This window comes from Pollicipes pollicipes, unplaced genomic scaffold (genome assembly GCF_011947565.3).
Source record: "Pollicipes pollicipes isolate AB1234 unplaced genomic scaffold, Ppol_2.1 Scaffold_3447;HRSCAF=4054_pilon_pilon_pilon, whole genome shotgun sequence".
In the NCBI taxonomy this organism is placed as follows: domain Eukaryota; kingdom Metazoa; phylum Arthropoda; class Thecostraca; order Pollicipedomorpha; family Pollicipedidae; genus Pollicipes; species Pollicipes pollicipes.
The window spans coordinates 11,762,118-11,789,270 of NW_023596297.1; the positions used below are offsets into that span (position 1 = coordinate 11,762,118).

Here is a 27,153-nt window from a genome sequence, read left to right on the forward strand (position 1 = left end):
TGATTTCCGATGACGCGACCTCTAACAGCCGAAATCGCGGGGTGCCCGTTTTACCAGGGTGCATCATTTTGCCCCGCTTTCCCCTACCTCCGATCACTAGTTGGATCATCAGGGCACCAATTCTCGTGAGGTCCCACCCCTGAGCATAGCCCCTTCTCTGCATATCCTGCGGAATGCCACGTCTTGCAACCATCGCGTCGCAGGGTTGGGTTCAACGCTTGATGCGATTACGAGTCCGTGTAAACATGCGTCATTAAGCCAAAATACCTGGGCAGCTAACATGTGGGATTCCAATCATATCATTCTCGATGCATCACGTTAATTGAGGCAGCGCTAAAACGATTGAGCACAATTTAGTTTCTAAGTAGTAGGCCTCCGATGGAAATGGACCTTAACACAGATCAACGCACACCTTGGGAACGCGTCATGAAGTCACGTACGTTCGTGCATTGAACACTGAAAAACCAACTTTCAGTAGGTCCAATTTGATCCAGCCATGTCAGTCACTCATTCTTGCAAGGCTTTCAGCAAGAGGGAGAACCCAGTGTAGACGAGGGCCTAACACGCACCTCCATAAAATGAGGTCGAAGAATCGCTACAGGTGCACTATATGTATTGCGCGATATTCCAGCGAGGATATAATCAAACACATCATGTGAATGAACACTTACAATATAATCTTACAACCACAAAGTATACGGACCGTGCACTAAATGAATTAGTAACTAAAAAAGATAGAGGTTTGAGCCACCTGAAGAGCTACCAAACAGCAGCCTGCCACATTGCACGAAGGTTAGTATGCAAGTATCTTAGATTGTTTAGAGCAAACAACACAATCTCAACACACTCCAATACGGCCAAAGCCCTCAAACATTGGCTCAGAAATTCGTTCTCCAACTCTCCTCCTATGAGTTACAATGTAGGTCGACTGAAAGGTGTCACATCCAGGGACCAATAACTGAGAGACTTTAAGGTCTCTGAACAAAGTGATGCCGCGGACCGGTTCCCGGTTCTGACAGCGTTGAAACAAAATGATCTAAAAACGCATTGCGACCACATATTTTAACGTTACGTTGTCGGGCGTCGATGATGTCGGGCACACATTTTCAAGCCGTTCATGGTACGCCATACGTCACACCTCCCTGAGGGAAGAGCTAGATACCCCCCACAGAAAGTTAACAACACAAAAAGCACCACTAACGGAAATCACCAAACCATAGCTGACTTTTGCAACACTACGTACAACTGCCTGCCACGGCTGGGCCACAGCTTACTGGGAACGAGGCGACAGAGAGCATTCATACGAGCTGCAAATACGCGACGTTAACACGGGCAGAGCACCGCTCCCTTCCGCAACGGCGGCTACGGCGGAGGTCAGCCGGTCGGACAATCGCACATGGACTTCGACGTGCCCGGCACTCGGAACCCGTGACCAGCCGCCACCTCTACAGTATACGTAAACGTCACCGCAGTTCGCCACGCGCGCACCACGGTACTACGGGTCTACCCGTGACGTCACGGTGGTCAGGCCGACCGAGCCTGTGACGTGGCGCAGTATCGGCCGCTTGTGACTGATACGGCCACCAGCACAAACAAGTACGGTCGTGGTTCTCACCACTGCTCATGACGCGTGTCCAAAATTCGGCTCTCACGGGCTAGAACATTTTTTCGTCTCCCGCATTTACGCCACAGAGATACATTCCGAGGAATGGCGAGGTATATCGACAAGATGTCATAAGCAAGATGCCGGCTATCGTTTTTGGGCTTGAACTTCAACTACGCAAAACACTGTTTGGTTAGGAGACAGTGCACCGTTTTGGGGGTAGATAAGACGCATCGCAGCCGTGACATGTCGCTTTGTACGATATTGGAATAATTAAAAACAAATCCCTTCAGCTTTGGACAAAATCATGCAGCGCTCATGTTTTAGCAATGCATCTACACATAATTCATTCCATGCTATCAGAATTGGACTGCACGCTGAAATGCAGAATGTATCGGATGAACATTCTAGTTAATATGTGCGGTAGACCTTTTTACACATAACATCACCGGACTGCCGATCATAAAAAAACACTACCGACGACTGCTCGCAAATATCTTGCCAGTTCATCGCATGACGGATACACAACATGGACCTAGCTTCATCACAAAAAAGTGTGAACGAAGGCCGCTGCGGCGGCCGGTCGGGTGACGTCAGAGGGCAGCACGAACCTTGCCGGGCGCTGCAGCTAGCTTAACTTGCGCCACCAAATCCTGCCGTTTACCTGGAATTTTCGCGATCTGACGGTAGGGGTCAAGCCTCACACAAGCACTGCTTAACGTGAACTCTAATCCCAGTTGTCCATCCATTCGAAAGATTTGGATCAACCTCCCACCCCCCCCCCCAAAAAAAAACGATGCACGCTTTTAGTTCGACTCGTATGAGCATTCGCACCGCAAGCGACGAACCCATATCAAGACAAATTCTAGATGGCAGACCTACGGAGAAAAACGTGAGGCACAATCCACTATCTCCTGCTGTGCGTTTGCATAGAACAAGGCATGAGCGCTTTCATGCATGACGCCGCTTGTTTGAACTAGATGATAGTCTACTTATTTCTTTAGCGGCAGCCCAACATCGCTGTTCACGCCTCGTCACACAAAACCGCCCAATACGAGCACCATTTCGCCATCACGCCAATCCAATGAGAGCCGCGGCCCACGAGCGCCTCCGCCGCGGAAGATAACAAGCAGAGCGTCTGGGGACACGGGCCTGGGCCGACCCGACCCGACACGGCCCGGCCCGGCCCGGTCGCTACGGTATGTCGGTGTTGTCGATAGTGTTCTGCCGGGAAGGAGGCTGGACGTCGGCCGCCGCGCAGCGCTTCTTGAACATGCCGGACACGTAGACGGCCTGTGGGCGGGGGAGGGCGGTCAGCTCTGGAGGCCAGGGACGGTCAGCCGTTTGCTCGTGCCGCGTCGGGGCGGCGCCGGACCACCGGCGGGGTGAGCGGCGGCGGGCGGCAGCTGGTGAGCGGCGGCGGGCGGCAACTGGTGAGCGGCGGCGGGCGGCAACTGGTAAGCGGCGGCGGGCGGCAACTGGTGAGCGGCGGCGGGCGGCAGCTGGTGAGCGGCGGCGGGCGGCAACTGGTGAGCGGCGGCGGGCGGAGCCAGATCGCAGTGTCACATAAAAACGGAGATCATCTCCACAGTCACGCAAAACATTTATCACGTTTCCTATTGTTAACATGATGATTTGCAATGTTTTTTTAAAGATAACTATTGATGTACGTAGTTGGGGACGCGCATTCGTCGTGAAAACCTTCGTAATTCAGGATGTTGACGCAATAAAAAAGGCTGGACGAGCTGGAGGGAGTACATCGAGATAACCTGGGTACAAACCTACAACCAGAAAACCCAATTAATGGGAAACGACATGGATGAAGTCTGCTGGCTCACGTGCGCCAGACAACTTGTGACTATTTACGCTGCGGCTTGGTGTTCTAGGGGTGTGGAATGCGATCGTCGCTTTCGCGCCCGCACACGGTAACACTACTGCTTTTAATTTGAAAATTTCATGTCCGCACCTCATACTTTAAAACATCGAACAAGCTGAGCGGTCTTGTGCTTCCTCGTTTGCCGGGCCACGGACACGCCGACAACGCCGTCACACCGCGATTCCGGAGGGGCATCCTCCGCACTGCCCCACCCCGCCCTCAGCGCAACCGAACGGGCGGTCGCCTCGCCGGCGGCACGTACCACGACCACGGCGACGACGGTGCCGAGCACGGCGCCGCCCAGCACGTCGGTCGGGTGGTGCTTGTAGTCGGAGACGCGGCTGAGCGCCGTGTACCAGCACAGCATCACGCAGATGAACTGCAGGAACGGCCGCAGCAGCTTGGTGGCGCGCCACGTGAGGCGCGCCTGCAGGTACAGCTGCAGGAACGGGGGCGACGTCAGTGAGACAGGTGCCTGCCGCCCCGCGCAAGCATTTCGTCAGCTGCGCTGCAACGGGCCAGTGCGTGAAACGACGCCGTCTGTGCTCAGCAACGCTGCGCGTTTTTCGGACGTTGGTCTTTTGGCACACCAGATCTCTCCTATACGCACGCTGGCGGTGCCCGTGCGGCGCCGGGAGGAGGGGGGGGGGGGGGGGGGGGGGACAGGGGACGCCGAACACTGGCTGCTGCTGATCAGTGTGCCGGTGCGGTCACGAGGAGTCTGCATACGTGACCGGAAACCGGCACCTGATGCAGGGCCAGATCACCTATCATGCGCCGGATGCGAGCTCGACAAACATTGCTGGTCAACTCATGCCTCCGCTTGAGCGGCGGACACCATGGTCTCCACACACCCGTTCTCGCTCCATATAGTGTGTGTCCTTTCGCGGGGGCGCAGCACCTCGGTCAACTGTCCTTGCGTGGCGAGAGTGGTTGCAAGCGCGTGTTGATTGCAGTTTTGAACAAAAAATCAAACGCTCGAATGTTTTTAGAACAGAATGCTCGGAACTAGAGGAGCACCCGATGCTATATGAGTAAATGAACACAAGATGAAATCACTCATCTTCTAGCCAGGCATGGAACAAGAACTTTTCAGAACCGAGCGTCACGTCCGAGACATGTGGAGCATGATGAGCAGGGACGTGGCGCGCATGCCACCGGCCGACTTACACCCCTGACGGTACGTACGGTTGCCAGAGGGTGCTGTTAGTCAGCACGAGACGTGTGTGGGACACAGTACACCAGCACGAGACGTGTGTGGTACAGTGCACCAGCACGACAGACGTGTGTTGCACAGTGCACCAGCACGACAGGCGTGTGTGGCACAGTGCACCAGCACGACATACGTGTGTGGGACACAGTACACCAGCACGAGATGTGTGGTACAGTGCACCAGCACGACAGACGTGTGCTGCACAGTGCACCAGCACGACAGACGTGTGTGGCACAGTGCACCAGCACGACAGACGTGTGTGGCGCAGTGCACCAGCACGACAGACGTGTGTGGGACACAGTACACCAGCACGAGATGTGTGGTACAGTGCACCAGCACGACAGACGTGTGTGGCACAGTGCACCAGTGCGAGACGTGTGTGGTACAGTGCACCAGCACGACAGACGTGCGTGGGACACAGTACACCAGCACGAGACGTGTGTGGTACAGTGCACCAACACGACAGACGTGCGTGGCACAGTGCGCCAGCACGAGACGTGTGTGGCACAGTGCACCAGCACGACAGACGTGTGAGGGACACAGTACACCAGCACGAGACGTGTGTGGTACAGTGCACCAGCACGACAGACGTGCGTGGGACACAGTACACCAGCACGAGACGTGTGTGGTACAGTGCACCAACACGACAGACGTGCGTGGCACAGTGCGCCAGCACGAGACGTGCGTGGCACAGTGCACCAGCACGACAGACGTGTGAGGGACACAGTACACCAGCACGAGACGTGTGTGGCACAGTGCACCAGCACGACAGACGTGTGCGGGACACAGTACACCAGCGCAACAGACGTGTAAGGGACACAGAACACCAGCACGACAGGCGTATGTGGGACACAGAACACCAGCACGACAGACGTGTGTGGGACACAGTACACCAACACGACAGACGTATGTGGGACACAACACGCCAGCACGCCAGAGGCGTATGTGGTGCATGCCACATCATCACAAGTGTGCGGTACACAGCGCGACAGTACGACGGGACCCCCGCCCCCCCCCGCCCTCCTCGGCAGGCACAGTTGCAACCCAGTACGATGTCAGTGCAAGGCCACGGTTGCGTTCATCAGCACGTTAGGCCGCGGGGAAAACAGCTGGCTTTCCGTCCCGGATGCTGACTGCAGGCAGCCTTACCCATGTCAGCAATGCCATGTCCACGCCCGCGTAGCCAACGGGAGACTGAGAACAAAGGAACAGGGACCAGGAATACGTTGCAGGAGGTCTGGGAACATCGTTTATTATCCTGCTGGCATTGTCAAGTTTACTGACAATGCCGGCGGGATGCCCTCCCAATGGGACTTGCCATGGAACACCGAGCCTTAGTCGCGTCGACCAGCCCAGCCCCCGATAGAGGCGCCGAACTGAAACGTGTCGGGGATGACGTGCCACCAGGCCGTTCAACGGCACCGGGGAAGCGGCCGACCCCCAGATCCCGCGGACGCCACACACGACGGGAGCGACACGACCGGGAGCGTCCCGCCGCCGCCGCCGCCGCCGCCATACTACTCACCGCCAGGTACACCATGGTGTAGAACGAGAACGAAGCGTGGCCGGACGGGAACGAAAGCCTGCAACAAGCGCATGAGTCAGGCCCAGCCGAGCCGTCCAGCCTGTGACGGCTCGGGGGAGAACAGATCCAACCCAGGGACACCACCTGCCGTACCGGTCAAAGCCCCCCTCCCCCCCCCCTCCCCGATCAACGTGGCAAGCAAGCCTCATAGCCGGATTCGTCTCAGGTTGGACACTTCAGCTCGGGCGGCGTCGGGTTGCAACGTCAGAGGTCACCCACCGTCAGGGACAGCGCCCGTCTCCGCCCAGGAGACTGACCCCGGCCCGACGGCCACGGCTGGGACGCCGCCACCCACATTCCCTTCCGTCTGGGACAGCGCCCGTCTCCGCCCAGGAGACTGACCCCGGCCCGACGGCCACGGCTGGGACGCCGCCACCCACATTCCCTTCCGTCTGGGACAGCGCCCGTCTCCGCCCAGGAGACTGACCCCGGCCCGACGGCCACGGCTGGGACGCCGCCACCCACATTCCCCTCCGTCAGGGACAGCGCCCGTCTCCGCCCCGGAGACTGACCCCGGCCCGACGGCCACGGCTGGGACGCCGCCACCCACATTCCCTTCCGTCTGGGACAGCGCCCGTCTCCGCCCAGGAGACTGACCCCGGCCCGACGGCCACGGCTGGGACGCCGCCACCCACATTCCCTTCCGTCAGGGACAGCGCCCGTCTCCGCCCCGGAGACTGACCCCGGCCCGACGGCCACGGCTGGGACGCCGCCACCCACATTCCCCTCCGTCAGGGACAGCGCCCGTCTCCGCCCCGGAGACTGACCCCGGCCCGACGGCCACGGCTGGGACGCCTCCACCCACCTTGCCTCCCTGATCGCCTTCACGTTGTCTCCCAAACACTCGAAGTCCTCTATGAACGCGTGTCCCGAACAGTTGATCTTGTTGAAGTCCGGCTGGCAGACGGTGATGAAGTGCGGGCGCAGCCGCCCGATCGTGTACTTCCCTGAGGTCAGACGGGTCGGGGTCAGGTGTCGAACGGGTCAGGGGCAGGTGTCAGACGCGTCAGACGGGTCAGAGGTAGGCGTCAGACGCGTCCGATGGGTCAGGGACAGGTGTCAGGTGCGTCAGACGGGTCACACGCAGGCGTCAGACGGGTCGGGTTCACGTGTCAGACGCGTCAGACGGACCAGGGGCAAGTGTCAGACGCGTCAGACGGATCGGGGGCAGGTGTCAGACGCGGCAGACTGGTCACAGGCAGGTGTAAGACGCGTCAGATGGGTCAGGAGCAGGTGTCAAACGCGTCAGACGGATCAGGGGCAGGTGTCAGACGCGTCAGACGGGTCAGGGGCAGGTGTCAGACGCGTCAGACGGGTCAGGGGCAGGTGTCAGACGCGTCAGACGGGTCAGGGGCAGGTGTCAGACGCGTCAGACGGATCGGCCGCGGGGCCGGACAGCGGTGTCAGCAGTAGCGGACCAATCGCTAGCGACCCACCTGACGAGCGGAAAACAGATCGAGGCAGATCAAGAACCTGTTGGGCATGCACCACTAGACACGTGCTGGAGAGACTGAGGATAAGACATGCACAACGCGGGATATGATTCACTAAACAAAATCAGGCTTCAAACGTATGCGACTGGAAGGATGTTCATTAGCTGAAGACGATGATAAATGGGGGTTTTAATGCACGCTAACGCACGCAATGTTCCTATGCACGCAACGTCGTTATCAGGCTCATACACCGTTGCCTGAAAGGCAATACCGATGCAAACACTCGGTATCTACAAAATGCGACGCTTAACAACAACAAATGTAACCAGATCGCATGACTAGGCACAACAGCATAGACGCGCTACAGACAGTATTTCTTAACAAACAACGGTCACCACTTAAAACAACAACTGAGGTCGCGCGGGCCGTGCAAGTCCAGAGCACTTCGATAGCTCCGTCCAACTGGCGAGCACCAATGCTCTCCCGTCCAGCATTCGACCTCGGGTCATGCCAGCGCCGTCTGACGGCGGCGCCAGTGGCGCGGCGGCAGCACGCTGACCATCTGGGGGCGCTGCCCGACGGCGTCGGGTCAGCAGCACGGCGCCAGCTCGACGCGGCCGGCGCAGGGCAGCCGCTCGCTCCCGCGGCCCCGGCTAGCGCGGCGCCGGGTCACGGGCGCGGCGTCGGCAGCTCCCAGCCCCGTCAAGGCCAGCCGCTGACCGCGGGACCCGTCACCGTGCCGCCACTAGCCGGCGGGTGCCACCGGCGGCAGCGCTCGACTGTGGCCTCACCGATGTCTGTCGCCAGCTGGGAGCAGGCGGCGCCGAACGCGAACACGCCCACCATCGAGTAGATGGCCCAGAACCAGGGGTGCACGCGCAGGCAGCACACCTGCATGGTCTTCTGGCGGTGGCAGTGCTTGCAATGGAAGTACTCAACGATAGACATCTGCGCGCACACGGGCGTCCCAGTGAGCCGAGACATGTGACGGCGAAGCAAGCGGAACCGCTTGACATACAGCAACAAATTAACTCGGAGGTTTGCGGAGAGATTGCAGCAAGGCATTTAGAGCACGAATGGAATCATTGTTCGGGCCTTCATGTGGTGCGTTGGTATGTGCACAAAGTTCTCGCCGGTTTGTTCTCCACCCGTCGTCAGGTGTTATTCGTCCTGAGAAGGTCTGAATGGCGTTTGATTTTCGGCTATGCCTGCGCCACCATCTAAAATTTCTCCTTGGAATTGCTGCGCTTTGAAACGAAGTATCTGATGGTGAGCCAGCACTCTATCAAACTGAGCCGAGCCCTTCCCGGTTATCTAAGTTGGTAGAGCGCTGGAATCACGACCAGGCGACCCCGGTTCGAGTCCCGGCAATTCCAAGGCAGGGATTCGAAAAATGACCGAACATGGCTGACAACCGAACACCACGTAGTCCTGAGGTCTCAGTAATACCAGGAGACGGTCAGAGAGTTAATCCTGAGGTCTCAGTAATACCGGGAGACGGTCAGAGAGTTAGTCCTGAGGTCTCAGTAATACCGGGAGACGGTCAGCGAGTTAGTCCTGAGGTCTCAGTAATACCGGGAGACGGTCAGAGAGTTAGTCCTGAGGTCTCAGAAATACCGGGAGACGGTCAGAGAGTTAGTCCTGAGGTCTCAGAAATACCGGGAGACGGTCAGAGAGTTAGTCCTGAGGTCTCAGTAATACCGGGAGACGGTCAGAGAGTCAGTCCTGAGGTCTCAGAAATACCGGGAGACGGTCAGAGAGTTAGTCCTGAGGTCTCAGAAATACCGGGAGACGGTCAGAGAATTAACTCGGCCAGCCGTTGTGTACAAAGCACCACACCAGGCAATAACGACAGCCCGAAAAATGATCTCATTCGTAGTGCAAAACACCATAAAAACAATGTATTTTCAAAAGCTACAACGGTGACCTGAGGTTACAAGAACGTCGCCTGCTAACCATAAACCGTAACTGCAACAATGACAAAGCTTTAGACACTTCACCCACTTGAAAACACATCACACGATAAACCGTACCGACAAACCGTAAGAAAAGCTCGATAACACAAAAGCAGTCTAGCAGCGCACACGGAGAAAGACAAAGTGAGCCACAATGCGCGCAGCGGGAATCCAAGGCTTACACGCAGATACAGACGGCATGCACCGACCGACCGGTTGCACGCGGCCGAGACAGGGTCATGCGAAGACAGAGAGGCGAAGTCGGCACATAGTCAGCTATCACCCGGGGGAGGGGGAGGAGAGGGCGGGGGGAGGGAGCGTCACGAGCCACCGCGCCCACGTCCTAGTCCCGACGGGCCGCAACCGCCCGCGAGGATGGACCCCGCGACCCGCTGTCGGCGATTGAGCTCGTCTGATCCGAGCCACGGTTCGCTGCGCGATCTCTGCGGCCACGGCCCGGGCAGGGAGCCGACGACAGCCGCGCCCCAGCCAGACGCCGCGGAGCGGCACAGTGGCGCCGGCTCTGTGAGGCCGACGGACGCGGCACTGTCCGGCCAGATCGGGAGTACAGGGGAGCCGCCTGCCGGTGGCTCCTCAGAGGACGGGGGCCACCCTCAGCCCCGTCTGGTGACGGAACGCTCCGACGTACACCAGTGCGTGCTGGTCCGCCCCGGTCCGCAGCGAACTGCCGAGCCGATCCGATCAGAGCCGGTCAGAATCAGTCCGCTGTTCCAGTCCGCTGTTTTGGCCCGACCGGTCCGCCGTTCCGGTCCGGACTGGCCGACATGACTAGCCAGCGTGCCGGTCGCCCACGCCGCCGCCGCCGCTATCAGTGAGTTAACACTCGGAGCGTCACGCTCACGCGCGGGGGCGCGTGGACATGTCCGGCGCCGGGCGGCTTCCATTGTTCGGCTGGCGTTCGTGACTCAATTCAAAGGCTGGAACACAACCGCAACGACCGCCGCGACCCAGTGCCCGTACCAACCATTCCCATAGCCGTCATTTATCGCACCAAAAGCACAATACGTTCGGAACCCAGGTACGTCCCCCGGCGATTTGAATCCATTTGTCAAAATGGAACTGCCATGACACCAGTTTGCTCTATCTGAATGTTCTTGATTCTCTTCAGACCCGTGACGTGCAGCTCGTCTACCACTTACAAAAAACAGCAATGGAACGAATACAAACAACGTCGAACAAACGTATTGCCTCTGGCCCTTATAAAACAGCGGGCCCTTATACTATTCCTCACAGTCCAGATTCAAGACAAGCAGAGCTCACCCCTACGGAAAACACAAAAGGAAGAGCCCCTTTCATGGGCTGAGCTAATCAGATCGATTTTTAACCTAGCATCGACCTGGTTTCAGAGCAGCGCATCAATGATCGGAGGAGAGGAGGTGGGGGGGGGGGGGGGGGGGAGGAGGGCAAATTTGGCACCCCTCCCCTCTGCTTATCTCAAGAACGGTCGAGCCGAATTCAAAAATTCAAATGGCTAACGATAGGAACGTGGCGCACGGTCTCGGACCACACCACAAGAGAGGCTTTCGCCGTCTGGTCACGACGCCGCCGCGGCCGGCCGGAGCCCCGCCGTCCCCTGCCGTGGGTCCGAGCCCACATCGGCGCTGCCAACACACGCCACCACGCATTTCAAGTCAGAACTTAGTCACTGTTACAGACAGCCGCTTGGAACTTTGTAAGTATTCTTCATTGTACACGGTGTTTCAGGTACTTTATAAGTTGGGTCAAACATCAACAATTTGCAACATACTTTCATCACTATCTTTGCTATTCGACATGCAAATATTTCAATGTGGAACATTGAAACATTACAACGACAACGCAGGTGAATAATGAAATAATTCTAGCCTAGCTTAGCCTCATAGTTGCCATTTTGGCGCAAGGCATAAAACTTAATGATTGATAGCAAGTGAAATCTGTGCACGAATACCTCAACGCGCTTCTGAAGCATCACAAACCTTCGACGGGGGAGATTTGACAATCCCCTCGGTCAATGACGGGTTTAACTGCATAAGATGGCCGTGCGACAATTAGTGGAACGATATCACCCCAATGTTAACAAGCTGTACAGTGATGGTATGCTAACTTAGTTGGTAAAACCGAGTTAATATGAGACAAAAATCAAGGTTCCGCCTATATTGTCAATGTGGTCAACATAAACATATCATTAGCAGTATTCCTAAACGCGCCAGTTACGTTTAAGGCCGCACATATGGCTGAGGTTCGAAAACGGCTTTTTCTTCAGCAAAAACGCTTCGCGGTAACTAACAACCGTCAACTTAAAGTAATAATGGCCATGGCTGCGTATGGATCAGCGAACGCTGCTTCATACCGACCAGGAACATTCCCGCTAAGCCCAGCCGCTAAATGAGCCGGCCGCCCACCTCCGGACGCCACCGTCTTTCCCGGAGAGGGTGTGACGTTTACCCCAGCGGGCTAGGCGGCCGTGCTCCTAACCCAGGGCAGCCCGGCCCGGACACAGGAAATCCAGCCCATCGCCCACACGGTCCTATGCTGTCAATCCCCCTCCCCTCCCCAACCGCGGCAGCCACAGCCCGCGGGAGAGAGCGGGCGGACCGGCACGGCGTGGCACTCTGGCGCACAGCGCGGCCGCCGCACCTGTGGCCGATCGGCGTCACTCGGCGCCGCCCGAGGCTGACGTGCGGACCTGGAGCCGGCCCGAGCCGGACCGCGCCGGACAGGACCGGACTCTGAACCGGTCAGACCAGACCCCGCCGGACAGGACCGGACTCTGAGCCGGTCAGGCCAGGTCCAACCGGACAGGACCGGACTCTGAGCCGGTCAGACCAGACCCCGCCGGACAGGACCGGACTCTGAGCCGGTCAGGTCAGACCCCGCCGGACAGGACCGGACTCTGAGCCGGTCAGACCAGACCCTGCCGGACAGGACTGGACTCTGAGCCGGTCAGACCAGGCCCCGCCGGACAGGACCAGACCCAGCCGGGTAAGACCGGCCCTCACCAGATACGACCGGACCCCACCAGACAGGACCGGACCCTGACGGACGGGACCGAACCCACCAGACAGGGGCGTGAGCGCACAGCTGGTGGTCGGCTCATACACATGCAGCGCAGCAAACTGGGTCAAAACGGCGGACCGGCCGTGGGAGGCGCGGCGGCGGGTGTGCGGTGGCACAAGAACCTGCGGAGAATTGGAGCGATCTCTCGAAAGTTGGGCTAGCCTCCCCGGAAATACCTGACGCGGTGTTCACCTGCTAGCTCAGGCAATAGTATGAGTCAGATTAAAAAAGAGTCAGAAGAGTCTCCGAGCCCCAGTTGTGGAGTATGGGCACGAGGCACGTTCACAAATTTCTTGAACATAAACCTGGGTCCCGGATCCAAGGACATTGAAGCAAGGTCCGAGTCCCGAGACACGAGTTCTGAGATGATTGCAATCGCCTCAGCCCGAGTCCAGAGTTGTCATGAGTCCGGTCCCATCACGCCACACGTCCGAGTGCGGACGCGCTCAGACCCGCGCCTGGTCAGGAAGTGACTCAGCGCGTATCTTGTATCAATATCTCGCGTGACCCGAGCACACAGCGCCGTCGACGGCGTGGCGCGCGGGCGTGCCGCCGGCCGACGCGGCACGGGTACGCCGCGCCGGCGGTCATGTGTCATGTCATTGGGGATTTCACGACATACTCAGCTGCTGAGGCTACATGGCCATATGGCCCCACCTGCCTCTCACCCTGACAGGAAGGGCTGGCACCGCGGGGAATCGAACCCCGTACCTCTGGTTTCCCCGCGCGCCGCCGGTCAGCCGGACCGAACGCCCGGGGGAGCGCCGCCGAGGCGGAGGGTCTCGCCGCAGCCGAGCTTACCGGATGGCGACTAGCGCACGCCAGCCTGGTCGGTCAGCGGCGGCGACGCACTCAAGTCGGGCAGCGGCTGCGTCATGTTCTGTCGCTCAGGCCATTTCCTAAATACTAATGAGAGGCTTTTCCTACGTCATCCATGTCGTATTGGAAAGCGGGCCCAATCTCGGCTAAAATAATGCAGGTTACGGCGCATCAACGATCGCTGCCCGCGCATGCTCCGGGACGACTCAAAATGTTCCTAGCTATGTCATCGATCCAACCCCATATGTCCTTCGCTTGAGGAACCTGATGACCACCCATAAATGCACTATACTAAAACGACAAAAAAAGTTGGAAGGAAGCTGTGTCTTCCGACTGGGGAGTTTCAAAGGCTCCCGGCTGGGTAAGCACATGAAGGTGACATCTTGGTGGGACGTCATTTTGGGGATTGACGCATTTTGGTATTCGAGAATCGTCTGTATTGTGAATATTTTAAATCAAGTTCGGACCTCGCTTGGTGATGACCGCCCGCTGAGGACGAACATACAAAACAAGTCCTCAGCCGATCAGCAAGAAACTCTTATTCCTAGGCTGTTCAGGCGGCATGGACAGGGGGCGAGGGGCACCGATGAGACAAGCCCCGTTTCTCCCATCGCAGTGATCGCAACACCAGTCAATGGTGTAAGGGAAAACTACCACCAGCGCGCTCCGTGCGCGTGTATCCGGGGTGTCTCCCGCCCCCCCGGTGGGCCAGACCGATCCAAGCGACCTGGCCACGGCCCTCTCCGCCACAAAGGAAGGGCTACGAAGCAGCTAATGCGGTTGCCCGTGCCGGTGATATGTCGGCTTTCAAAAGCTCTAGAGGTCTATAGAAAAAAATACAACGTGCCACAGGCTGCGATCGAAATGAAATGCGAAAGAGCACGAACGCACAGCGGGGTTGTTGCGGGATCTTTAGGTTTATAACGCAAGACCATAACAAGCCCACCACGAAGCAAAATGACAAAGGGCGCACATCACTGAAGGATACTAGCATGAACGAAAGCAATCGGAGCTGGGGTCGAGGAACCGGGAAAACGAGAGGGATGGGCGCCACGAGAGCGCCTCACTCACCATGATCACCGACAGCGTAACAGCCACGATATAGCATGCCACAGTGGACACCGTGTCCGCTTTGTACGGGTGCCTAATCGACTCGTCGTCACAGAAAAAGCCGCGCTGGAACGGCTCGACGGCATAGTAGAAGACCAGGAGGGGGGCGGCCACTGCAACGGAGAGCAGAGGCGGTGGCGGCGGCTGGCTCCGGCTGGCTCAGGCTGGCGGGCGGGCCGGCGGGCGGACGGGCGGGCGGTCTGCCTCGCGTCCAGCGCCCCGACCCGCCGCTGGCGGCGGGCGCGCCGACGGCCACCTGACCACCGCAGGACTCAGGGCGCCGGCTTGAGTTTGCTAGCGGACACGCAGGCAGGTTTTGGGTTTACCGAGCTGAGTATGCCACCTCGGGATGTTAAACACCGTGCTCACAAGCCGCTAATGCCGTAGGCGTGCTCCGCGCAAGCAGCAAGCTGAGCATGTACTGCATATATATATATATATATTATATGTATATATAATAATAATATATATATATATAAATAAATATATATATATATATAAATCATATACTAATGGTGCAATTTTCTAGACCGCGGATGTGGCTGCGAAAATAAATTGCGTTTTGTAATGTTGTGGTTGCTTGTGTCTCTTTCTCGTTTCGTGTGTGAATCAAAATCGACAATTCTTATCCAACACGTACTTTCCAAATTGAAAAACACGCTATTCGCTAACTGGTATGTTTCTGCATTAACCGGAAAGACGGAACGTTCCTTTCGAAAGCGTCCAAACATAAATTTCCAGCGCGGACCGTGCCGAGCACCGCCGCACGTTACGCTTTCGCCACCAAATTCTGCCGCTGACATGGAATTGCGCGATTGGCTGGTGGGGGTCAGGCCTCACACAACAAGCAATGCATAGCGTGAGCTCCGATCCAAAAAATCGATCCATTCAAAAGTTTTCGGAATTAAACCCTCTAAAAACTATATTGCAAAAAACAATACCCTAACACAGAATACAGTCCTTCCATTGGATTCCTCGCCCCCAAAGGCCGGTCACACGGTTTCCTACCGTCCGTCCGCCAGTCTTAACACTGAACGGACAAGTGCATTGACAAGGGAATACGTTTCGCCCGCGAACCGCACATCGCTTGCCAGTGCACCTTCGTCAAATCAGTGAGAGATCCCCCCCCCCATGCTCTCATACAGGGCCTAACGAAACTAACGACAGCTCCACGACTTCCGGACAGCCCTCTTCGCTGGCAACGTGCCAGAAAATCAGCGGACGGCCCCGCGTCGTGGCCGTGGGACCACGAACTCGTGTATTTACACAGCAGAAGGCCAGGCGGGTGGGCGGCGGGATGAGGGCGGGTTGGCCGGTGGCAGAGTGCGGGGAGCTGCTGATCAGACAACGCCGGGAGGATGGTGCTCAGGGCGGCGGCCCTACAATACCATCCTCCTGGCGCTGTTCTCATACAACGCCAGGAGGATAGCAAGGCACACAAAACTCACGGCATGCTTCGCGCCCCATCCTTCACAACCTGGCTTGTCACAGTACCAGTAGAGAGTTCATACCCAGCTGTACTTCAAAAATAATAACGCCTGCAAGTTCCTGGTTGCCTCTACTCAATGCCGTTAGCCCTAATCTGATCCTGAAGTACAACTCAAGATGAACCAAAGATCACTTGGTGGCCCGACTATGTGTGCGTCATTGGGGCTTCACGACGCACGCTGCTGCTGAGGCTATATGGCGTCGCCTGCCTCTCACCCTGGCGGGGAGGGCGGGCACCGCGGGGAATCGAACCCCGTACCTCTGGTTTCCCAGACGCGCAGCGGTTAACGCAGACGCGTTAACCACCACACTACCGGCACTGTCATCCGACTATGTGCAGACTGACTATGTCATGACACTGAGTGCTAAAACCGACACAGGTATGAAACACTGACGCCTGTCACATGAATGCCGTTCAGGGGTGCGAGTCAACAGGAACTTTGAACCCGTCTGCAAGGCGTTATTACGGGGGGGGGGGGGGTAACACTACTGATAAGAAAAAGCGTGGCGTAGCCCGATCGACCGAACGTGCTGTTAATAACATCAAAAAGGATAATCATGCGTCGCGATAAGTCATCATGACGTCGAATCAAGAATAGAATTACGCACATTTAGGCAGATACGAGGGTCTCCAAGTAGATATACACTTCACGGTGCCATTAGTCCTGTGTCTAACGATGCCGGTTTCGCTGTTGGAAGTCCAGGTTCGATTTCCAGCACGTGCCCCACCTCTGGGCGCTACCATAGCCGCGGTAGCTGCAGGCGCTCCATAAAAGGGTGCGGGGCAACGTTTAGTACGTCGGACCAGCACCTTATTGGAATTATTTCCAGACTCGTGCTGCACATTTCTGGGAAATGGGAATAGCCGAATCCATATTGCGGAGCATTGCTTTCAGTCGGGGCCTCCATCCCAGTTCCCCGCGGCGTGTTGGAGCCGGTGCGACACACGCAACGGCATACCACTATGCACAGACGGCTGGGTCTGGCTCCCTCAAATGTCTGACGAGCTAGACTGCAGAATCCTCTCCGTTTATCCATGCCACGCGTCCTGTCTGGACCCAACCAGGCCGCCCAGCCACTTCTCACATGTCTCTCGGCTTCCATTTTCGCCCCTTCCCAAGGCCAAGTTAATAGCCAACACGACGTGCGCATGCACCGCTGGCGCAACAAACACATGTACACATCAATGCCCTGCACTGACAGCGGCATTTGACACAGTCATGCAAGAGAGCGCGGGATCAACCATTGCATGACCCCATCTCTGGCGATGGACCACCGGACGTGGGTTCGAGGCCGGCCAGGTCGCTTTGGCGTCTCGACAGCGGCAGCAGCGGCGGCGGCGGCGAGGTGCGACGTCGACCTTCGGTCACCGCCACCCGTTACGAGCGCTTGCCACGCGCGCCGCCGCAGCACAGCCGGCCGGCCGGGGACAACTCAGACCAGCGCGACCGGCAGCTGGAGAGCACGCCGGGGACGCTCGGGGGAGGGGGTCTGATCTGCGCCCGTCACGGTCCTCAGCCCGGACCTGCTCATGTCGCCCCACCCGCACCGAGCGAGGTCTGTACATCAGCGGGCGGTCTGGGCGCCCACCGGGGCCCACAGCTCGAACGAAGGTCTCAAGGAGCTCGAACCAGGTCTGGTAGAGCGGCAGGCTTCAGCGGATCGTGGGGCGCCCGCCTAAGATCACAACTCAAACGCCAGCGAGCTCCATCCATCCCAACGGTCCAAGCCCGAACGTCCGGCTCAGGAGCTCCAACGGCTGGATCAGAAATACGTCCCGCGGCCATCGGGATCGGCCACTCGACAGCTGCCTCGGGATTTCCAGGTGTGGTCAGCAGAGCGCTGGTGCTTCCAGCGCTCCTCCCCGGCGACGTTCACGAAGGGGCGGGGGTTGGGGTGGGGGGGCATGCACTCACCACTCCAATGTTCAGCGCAAAACCGAGAGAGTAGAGCACGGTCGAGGAGACCGTACCGTGTCGGTACGGGTGCCGAATTGTCTCATCGTCACAGAAGAAGCCCCGTTCGTACGGCCGGCCGGCAAGGTAAAAGGCTAGGACAGAGAAGCCCACTGAAAAACAGAGGACGCCGCCCGTCATGTCCCGGACGATGCTCTGAACACGACCATGGCGCCTCCCGGAACAAACGCCTCAGGCTGGGCTTTACACAGTGTCAAAGACGGTAGGCCGATGTGGCCAGGTACTCGAGGTCAGTCCGACCAGCAGCGCCAGCGGTCTGGTGCAGGCCCGCAGGCGAGCCCGCAAGGCATGCTTCCGTGCAGACCAGACCGCATAACTCCCCAAATACCCCAACAGAGCTCCAGATGGCCTTCCCCGTGCCCCCTACCCTCGCCCTCCCTCTGATATAAAATCCACTGGAAGCTATTATAGTGGTCAGTCTCGGTAATGTATGAACCAAAACCACGATCACGTGGCAAAGTGACGCAAGCATAAAGGAGGCCAGACGGCAAACTTCGCAAATTTCGAAGCAAAACTATTTTCATTTTTTGATTACATCTCGCACTGAAGCGTTTCAAGGGCTTTTGAAAATCGATCACGATATCACTTTGCTACTTATCGTTTTTCCTATTTTCACTCTATGTAGTTTAGTAAGTGAACGATTTCCCAGTTTTACGCCACATGCACATGGATGGCAGCAATGCATTACCACTTTCCGCCAGACTGCATTCCTTGCGTAGCCCTTTGTTCACATGCCCTCCACACACCCTGGCCACGGCTCGAGCCAGCGCGGGTGACCCGATCGTCGCGCCCATGCCACACTCATCCCGGGGCGTCGGCGCCATGTCCTGGCCTTGACGCTGAGCGCCGCCCCGCCGGCAACGGGGGGGGGGGGGGGGGGGCGCCCCAGGCAGGATGACTTGATGTGTCCGGCACGACCCCCGGCCGCCGTGGCCGCACGGACAGCCCCGAAAACCCCGACCAGACGCGACGCCGCGGACACGCCCCTCCGACGGAGACCGTCGCACGTGCGCTGGGCTCGCCACACGGCCGCCCAAACTGAGCCGCCCTGTCGCGCAACAGCTCGCTCCAGCCGGATGTTGACCGGCGCCGCGGGCCCGTCAGTCAGCCGACGTCAGTTACGGAAGGCAGCAAGCACCCGTATCGCCTGAATGTACCCTGAAGGACGGCAATGTCCGCCGTGTTTCGATTGAAAAAAAGAGTGCAACCAAGCACACATCCAACAGTTTTCGAGGAGATGAAAGCACTGCCAAGACATGTTTGTGTTAGTGTGTGAGCACAAAGATGCAAGAAGCACTGGTGCATGCCGAGTTGCTCATTTCAATACCGGGTTCAAGCTGTTATGTACACGTTTGCTTTAACACTGTCGGCAGTAACTTACCAAGATTATGGGAAGAATAGCCCCCACTACGTACAACGACGCATCTGTCACCGTATCTTTTTCGTGAAAGGGATAATTAATCGAAGCATCATCACAAAAGAATCCCGCCTTTGGAAGAGGTGCTTTGCTGCATAGTCCGATGGCACCGAATACTGGAAACGAGACAGCGCGCATGACACCAAAGCAGAGCACGGCGAACAAAACAAAACGAGACGAGACGAGACGAGACGAGAACGCGCCAAACGGAACAGCATCGTGCCAAAACCAGGGTGTTAGAGAAGGCTGGCAGCGGTTGGAACACAGCCTGGAGAAACGCAAACCAAGGCCGAGAGGGGACATGCGGCGAGGATGGCGCCGTGTAGGATGACTGTCTCTTCCACTGCTATTGTGCTATTGCCCGAGCGATTGCACAAACAGCCCAGAAAGACTTCAAGTTCTCTTACTTCTTGACATGGTTCTTTTATGAGAAAGGCTCAACTGACTGAACACGCAAAACTGCGGAGAATTTCGTGCCAAAGACGCGAGCCACACCCCAGCAAGAGCTCAAATATCAAGTGATCATGACTATGATCACCTTGGTCTTGGTCAGTGTCCCATGGTCTCACGGCGCTTCACGCGTATTGCTCGGAGTGGCAGTGTAACGCATACAAAAAATTATTAGTGTTGAACCTCTATGTGCGTTGCGCGCCCAACTGTTGAATGTGCACCGTCCTTCTTCCATAAACAGGAACAGGAACAGGAACTACACGCATATGTGAAACGCGACGCAAAACGGTCTAGGAGAGGAGCAGTTCGGGGAGGGGTCAGTCGGATTCGTTTTGCCTTATCTGTAGAGACTAAAATATATAGCGTTGCTATTGTGTCACGTTACCAGCTCCATGTTAAGCTTTTGCAACATCACCGCATGTTTCAGCATAGCAAAACGATACGGTTTGGCAGCTGCGCCATGACATCTGAGGACATTCAACACCCTAGCTCTGGGGAGCATATGCGTCCATCACTGGGACACCGATTTATAATTAATCGTGATGATGCTCGGCTACTTTTTCCAAAACGCGAAGATATCAAACCCGCTCGTTGTTTTACATCGTTGCGGATATTACGTAGTAAGCACGCTTAAACTATATTGCGACCAGCAGAATGCGTAGCGAACTTGTTTTTTTTTTAGAAAACAAAGCATCCCTGAATTTCTGGTGCGGGACCCCGTTCATTTCGGCGAATTTTATGTTGACATTTGTTATTAGCACAAATATCTGCTTACGTTCCATTTGAGTTCTCAGCTAACAGACGGTGGCTGAAACACAGGCGTCCGATGGAATCTGGATAGGAGGAAGAAGCGGTGAGCGATCACCCCTGTCAAGGATCCAAACAATGTAAGCATTGAGCTCCTTTTCACGCGACATCGGATAGAGATGCAGCAATCAGAACGGTGACATGATCTCAATCATTTTCAGCGCCGTAAGATCATTTTTATGTTGAGTCCGATGAGATCCACCGACCGAACAAATGCACATCGCGCAGAAACATTATTTACCAATTGTGTTATTTTATGGAGGCTTATTAATTAAACTTTATAAGTGGTGAGGTCATTTATTTGATGGATTCGTTTCTACAAACATATGTTAAATTTCGACAAAAATGACTACCGCCGATGGCAAACGAATATAGCACAGATTTTCATCTCTGGCTGGCATTTGAATCCTTGAAAAACGTGCAACAGCCACATTTCAGAGCACTCAAACAATACATTGTCAAACAATTTATAAAAAACAACTCTAGATGCATGACCGATTATTAATATTAAGCTTTCACGAATAGTTTGAGAGATTTTAGCCTCCCGGACCCGTTTCTACACCTGTGGCGCGAAAACTACGGGCTTTCATGCATTTTGCCAACCCATCCTGGCTGTCTACAGCCACGCACACGATAAACACGAATGCCCACCATATGCTGTCTCAAATGGGTCAGTCCAGCTGTCACGTAAGGGCCGCACCAACACCTTCAAAATAGCTCTCAAATCGCACTAAAACCAAGTCAGAGCATGCGCTGGTTACTATAGAGGTGTGGCAGGGTCAGCAGGACACGGAACAACCAGGCTACTCCAGCTAGCTAAAACGAGCACGTGCTGAAAGAGGTCAGTTAGGACATCGACATCGCCGGATTGACATACAAGTGCGGCGTACGCAGTGAGCCTTCTAGATGTGTCATCTCATGCGGTGCACTAATAGCACGACAGGACTCCCAGAGCGACGCGACAGAGGCTGCGTAGTCGGGTCAGGCACTATCAGCACAACAGGACTCCCCGAGCGATGCAACAGACGTTGCGCAATCGGGACAGGCACTAACAGTACGACAGGACTACCCGAGCGACGCGACAGAGGCTGCGCAGTCGAGACAGGCACTAACAGTACGACAGGACTACACGAGCGACGCGACAGAGGCTGCGCAGTCGAGACAGGCACTAACAGCACGACAGGACTCCCACAGGGGTGCGACAAAAGCTGCACAGTCGGGCCAGGCGTTCTGCGATGGCCCGACACAGAGCTCATGCTGGGGCACCTCGACATGTCGGTTAGAGCCGTGTCGTTCGGGATTCAACATTCTGAACGCATTTTTCAGGCACTTGTCCACGGGGAGCGCGTTCAATGATCAATAGAAGTATTAATCTCGAGGTAACCAGCGTCACAAAAATGTAACATACCATCCCATTATGTTTTCGCTGTCCAATGCCACGATGCGACGGAACAACAAGTGTTCTGCCCAATACGTCAGGATGCTGGCGAGTTTTTCGAAGTTGGGGTTCTTGTGGCGGTAATCTCAGCTTGGTCAAAAGTCTCAGTTCCTTTGATCCGTGTCGTTATTGTAGCAAACGTCACGGCAATTTCGTGCACGGTACATTTTGGTGCATGACGGCTCATGTGCTTTTATTTGGGTTCGACTAAGCGCATCCTGCTGATATGGTGTAATGCTTCACAGTGTCCATACTAACAACAAAACGGAGTAAAATGGGAAGAAAAGTGGCATCCACTAGCTGTAACGATGCGCTGTAACGAGCTGAAATAATAACAGTGCACTGCAAGGGGTGTGCTCTTTTCTCCGATCTTTGACGAGATCGCAGGATCGCGTCTGTCGGACACGGACGACCGACCGCACCGAGCCTGCCCACTGTACAGGAGGGACACGACCGGGTACCGCGGGCATGGCTCTCGACCGACACAGGGAGTGTGCCGGTCACGCCTCGGTCCGACTCAGCACGCGCGCCGGAACGGCGCTGGTGACGCGCACAGGACACGGCCGTGGCAGGCGGTCAGTGGGCCACCCACCGCACGTCCGTGATCGTTCAGCCCCACCCCCCCCCCCCCCTCCCCCTCCCGTCCCCTCCCTCGGGCGGCAGCCGATCACGTTCGTGGCGTACTCTGCGTCGGGCTGGCACTGCGAGGCTGGCGGCCAGACGGTGGGGGATAGCGCCATTCGATATATCGAGCGGACGCCTCGGGTCCGCGTCATCCCAAGGGCGCCTGCATTGCAGCTGTCCGCGCCACGCGGCAGCGGTTGTCGGTTCCGAAGCTCAGCGTAGGCCTTCGCCATTGAGCACCGCGAATCACACAACCACACAACCAGAATGTAAATAATCTGTCAGACGATGACGAGACGCACGACAGCAAAAAGCGCGTCCTCCGATTTCAACATGTTCTTATGACGGCATGCCCACACGAAGGGATACCACAAAATGTAATGTCCCGCAATATGGTTGACAGGATGGCCCACCTCGGCATGCGGGACTCCCATCCATGACCGGCATCCACTGGTAATTATCCGTTCAAGTCCGTTCTAATCCCACACGAGATCATGCTCACTAGTTCCGAGAGATCCCTTTACATAAGTTTATAACCGCATGATGCTCTTTGCACTTAGTTTCCACTTAACAATGAACACTCCATACGAAACACCTCCCTTATTTATATATTTCGCTGCTTGGGATCACGGCCACTGGCATTCAATGCTCAAAATTACGCTTACAACAAAGCTAACTGTGCTCAATTTGTAACATTAAACCGACATACCATACCAAGCTCATTCGGGGGTCCCACGAACCACCAGAGGTTGGCCGTTCTATGACTCATGAAGGTTTTTGCAGTTGGCAAGAATCGAAGGACCGTCGACGTTTCTATTACTGGATTACTCTAGCCTCTAGCCAACGCTAAGCGAGGGTCCTTCTGGACCACCCGTGACCGTCTCGGTCTCTCTCCCCGATGATCATGAACGGCCCTAACTGGCTGGGAACATCGACCTTTCGACCTTCTCGTGCTAAGAGCTCATCTCATCACCGCATCTCATCAGCCCTGCGAGTCTTTTCGGCACCGCAGACCGTCTCACCCCCTACCACCGATCATCTCCGAAGATGGTTTCTCGTTGCAAGCCTACTGATATCCACATCGGGACTTGTTCGTGTTCGTGTTCCCACCCCGTGTTCGTGACCTCTCGGTCATCTTGTAATCTATGATTCATTCGGACTTCACGGTCCGAATGGATCTGGTTTCCTTCACACCACATCGGGCGTTTCTGGATCTCGACTTCCTCCAGTCACTAGTATCAACTTAGAGCTTTACACAGCATGCTCCGAGCCTTCTGGCTGCTTTGCTGTTTGTTGATTGCTTCAGGAACCACCTGAGCATTTCTGTCACTGATTGCATCAGATGACCATTGATCTTGGCACCATGGCCAAAATTAATCTGTCATCTGCAATGCTCTGTAACATCCCCCAGTTTACAGTGGATCAAGAATTTCTGCCCACTGATCATGTGTGACTGTCCATGCCTGTGTAGTTTGCATGGCCCTGTTTTGTTGCTGTTTGGGCCACACCACATTGCAATCAGGACCAGTTTCCAGACAGATGACACCAGCCACTTCCCAATTCATGCAACTGTTATGTTGGGCAGCACTGAGATCCACCAGTGATTTGTATGTGGTGCACTCACCTACACAGTGTCATGTTTTGTGTCTTACATCTGCACCTGTCCTGGTTGAGATCTGACATCAACCATTGAAAACACAGAAACAACAAAATGGTGGATCTATGGATTGCACACACACATACACCAGCTGCACACCTGTGCACTTTTGCCAGCAACAGCCCCCCCCCCCCCCCCATTTCCCCATCCACCAAATGGTGTTTGCCTTGTGCTGCTCTGGTATCCAAGTCATATCTGTGTCCAGTTCAGACCATGTTGCACAGCCTGGTCAGAACCAACACATAGTACAATTTCAATCTAAATCAACTAATCAAGACTTTATTAATCTGCATTGCAGTGGCGCAATGAGATCACGTGTGGTACAAATGTTTGAATGCAAATAACTCTTAACTTATACATCACAACTTTAAAAGAACCACACTTCCTGGTACTTAAGACCTCACAAATCTGTGATCAGTGGTAGGTGTAACTTGTGATGAGAAGCCATATTTGAGCATTTTCTCAATGTTTGGGCATTAACTAATGCAACCTATGATCTTGCTCATGATGATCAACACATCAATGCCAAACCCACATGATGCAACTCATAACATAGACTAAATACTGTTTGTGTTGCTCTTCCTATGGCACTACTGACACTTAAAAGCTCACATCAATACAGGACTCACATTATGCAATCCATAACACAACCAGAATAAGTAAACTGAAAACAGCTGGCTTCTACCTCTAGACAACAAATGGCATGACATGTCTTCAAAACTTGGCACAGCTTCTTCACAAGTATATGCATGGTCACAACACAATCAGGACAACCCTGACATAGTGTCTAAGTAAACCTTATAACACTGTGCAAACTGAACATATTAATCTGCTATCTTATCTCAAGTACTTACCTATGAGCAGACATGCAACATCAAAAGTGATGCGCCATGCCCATTCCTTATTGCTCTTTGGCATGTCTTCTGCTGTGGCTAGTCTTGATGGACTGTCTTGGACTCTTGGTTCAAGAGCACCTGGTTACTGAAGCTGAAAATACATACAAGCAAATTTTCAATTCAAACTGCTAAAAAAACATGCCATTGCACAGTCTGGTGAAACCATGGTCTAAGTGCTATTTGTATTTCAAGGTTTGATTGACCTCATTGACCTTGCATATTTAAAACTATAACTTACTAATGTTAAAAGCCCCTGCAGTTCTAGGCACTTATTCCTATCTTGCAACTGAACTCTTTGATAGGATGCAATGCAGGCACCAAAATAAACTGGGCCTTAGTCAACTGCCATATAAATTGGCCAGCATAAGCAATTATGATGCCATATTCATGAGGAAATAAAGCATGAATTTAAACAAACTCTCTGGTGAAAGGGTTTCAATAGCAGAGAACATATCCCAATTTATTCCTATTTAGTCACATCCCATAGCAGATGTAAATGTCTAACATGCCTGAACTGAATGTCAACATGAGATGAACTACAACAGGGTTGACCCTGTTGTGGTTGTAGTTCACCACGGAGTTCACATCATGACCCTTTAACCCGATAGGTGTCAAGACAGGTTTTACTTCCCTTTCAGATGGGCGCGGGCGGCAAACACATTGCACCGATTCAATACACAGAGTCTAGAGGCAACCACGAATAATGCCCACGTTCCTTTACCTGGTCACCAGATGATGCTGAAAACTCCTGCTGCGACCACTCACTCAACGCAAGCAAATAAATGGACCGAGGCCAACAATCCCTGGCACATGAAGCGGGAATCGGGACCCCGCCGAACCCAGCCCACAATCCAGCAGCCCCCAGCCAAAAATGCACGGACTCGCAGCGCTCAATCGCGTCCATCTCAGGCTTCAACTGTGCCTGGTGCGCCACGATACGTAACTCAGATAGGATATCAGCCGATGATAGAATATGACGTCATAAGAGGTTCAATTCCCAGGCCTGTTCCCATTCTCTATTCTGTCCACCTTCAACTCATCCCTCATATATCGCACTTCGTAGTGCAGGCAGGGGGAAGGGGCACAGGGGACACGTGCCCCTTAGGCTCAGAGGGACCCAAAGGGTCGCTCGGGACCTACGATTTGGGGCCCGATTTGAGGGCTCGAAAGGCCGGCCAGAGGTCGTATTCGAGGGTCCGGCCCGTCGGAGCGGGTAATCCAACGCCAGCCAGAGGGCCCTATGCACTGATCAGGGGCCCCTGAGTCGACAAGTGCCTTTATTTCGGCCAGACGCCACCAATAACGCACAGTCGGCTCCTCAGCGGCATGGCCCCGAGGGCCCACTTCTCAAGCAAGGACAAAGCCGGAGCCAGCGGTTTACGCTAGTCGGGGCAACACAACGCCTAACATGGGCCCTGTCTGGGTAAAGGGTACCAAGTTGGCCAGAGGCAGTGTTTGAGGAGACCCGAAGAGATTGGAGGGCTCACCATGTCCGACGATCAAGGGCTCGATTGGAGGGTCTACGAGCACGAAGGGCTGGTCGGATTCTTATTCAGGGGCCTGGTCCGCGGGGAATGAAGCTCAAAAAACAGTCAGAGAGCCCTTTGCGCCAATCAGAGCCCACCGAGTCGATACGGATGTATATGACGGTCAAGCACCACCAGTGCCGCACAGTCCGCTCCGCATGGACATGGGCCTAAGGGCCCACTTCCAAATCAGCGACACAGCAGGGGCCAGCGTTTTACGCTG

The 27,153-nt window shown here is 55.5% G+C and overlaps 1 protein-coding gene across 3 annotated transcripts; it reads right to left on the minus strand.

The window, feature by feature from the left end:
• Window positions 1–1,375: 1,375 nt before the first annotated feature.
• On the minus strand, window positions 1,376–26,261 carry LOC119091752 (putative phosphatidate phosphatase). Of its 3 annotated transcripts, none has more exons than XM_037214618.1 (8): window positions 26,126–26,261; window positions 25,363–25,495; window positions 14,613–14,764; window positions 8,502–8,658; window positions 7,083–7,224; window positions 6,218–6,275; window positions 3,742–3,918; window positions 1,376–2,896 (listed from the first exon to the last, which is right to left on the minus strand). In XM_037214618.1, exons 2-8 carry the CDS (start codon window positions 25,424–25,426, stop codon window positions 2,798–2,800), a joined length of 849 nt encoding a protein of 282 aa, XP_037070513.1. In that variant the 5' UTR covers window positions 25,427–25,495; window positions 26,126–26,261; the 3' UTR covers window positions 1,376–2,797. The 3 variants fall into 3 exon arrangements, with proteins under 3 accessions (XP_037070513.1, XP_037070514.1, XP_037070512.1); XM_037214619.1 differs by lacking the exon at window positions 14,613–14,764 and adding an exon at window positions 18,056–18,207; XM_037214617.1 differs by lacking the exon at window positions 14,613–14,764 and adding an exon at window positions 19,497–19,648.
• Window positions 26,262–27,153: the final 892 nt, after the last annotated feature.

Bases quoted from the DNA above. Each gene is read 5' to 3' on its own strand.
- LOC119091752 (XM_037214618.1), bottom strand. From the start codon at position 25,426: ATGCCAAAGAGCAATAAGGAATGGGCATGGCGCATCACTTTTGATGTT. The intron at 14,765-25,362 runs GTAAGTACTTGA...TCTCCGTTGCAG, and splicing joins TGTTGCATGTCTGCTCATAG to TGGCCGCCCCCCTCCTGGTC. The intron at 6,276-7,082 runs GTGGGTGGAGGC...CGCTTGTTGCAG, and splicing joins AAGGCGATCAGGGAGGCAAG to GCTTTCGTTCCCGTCCGGCC.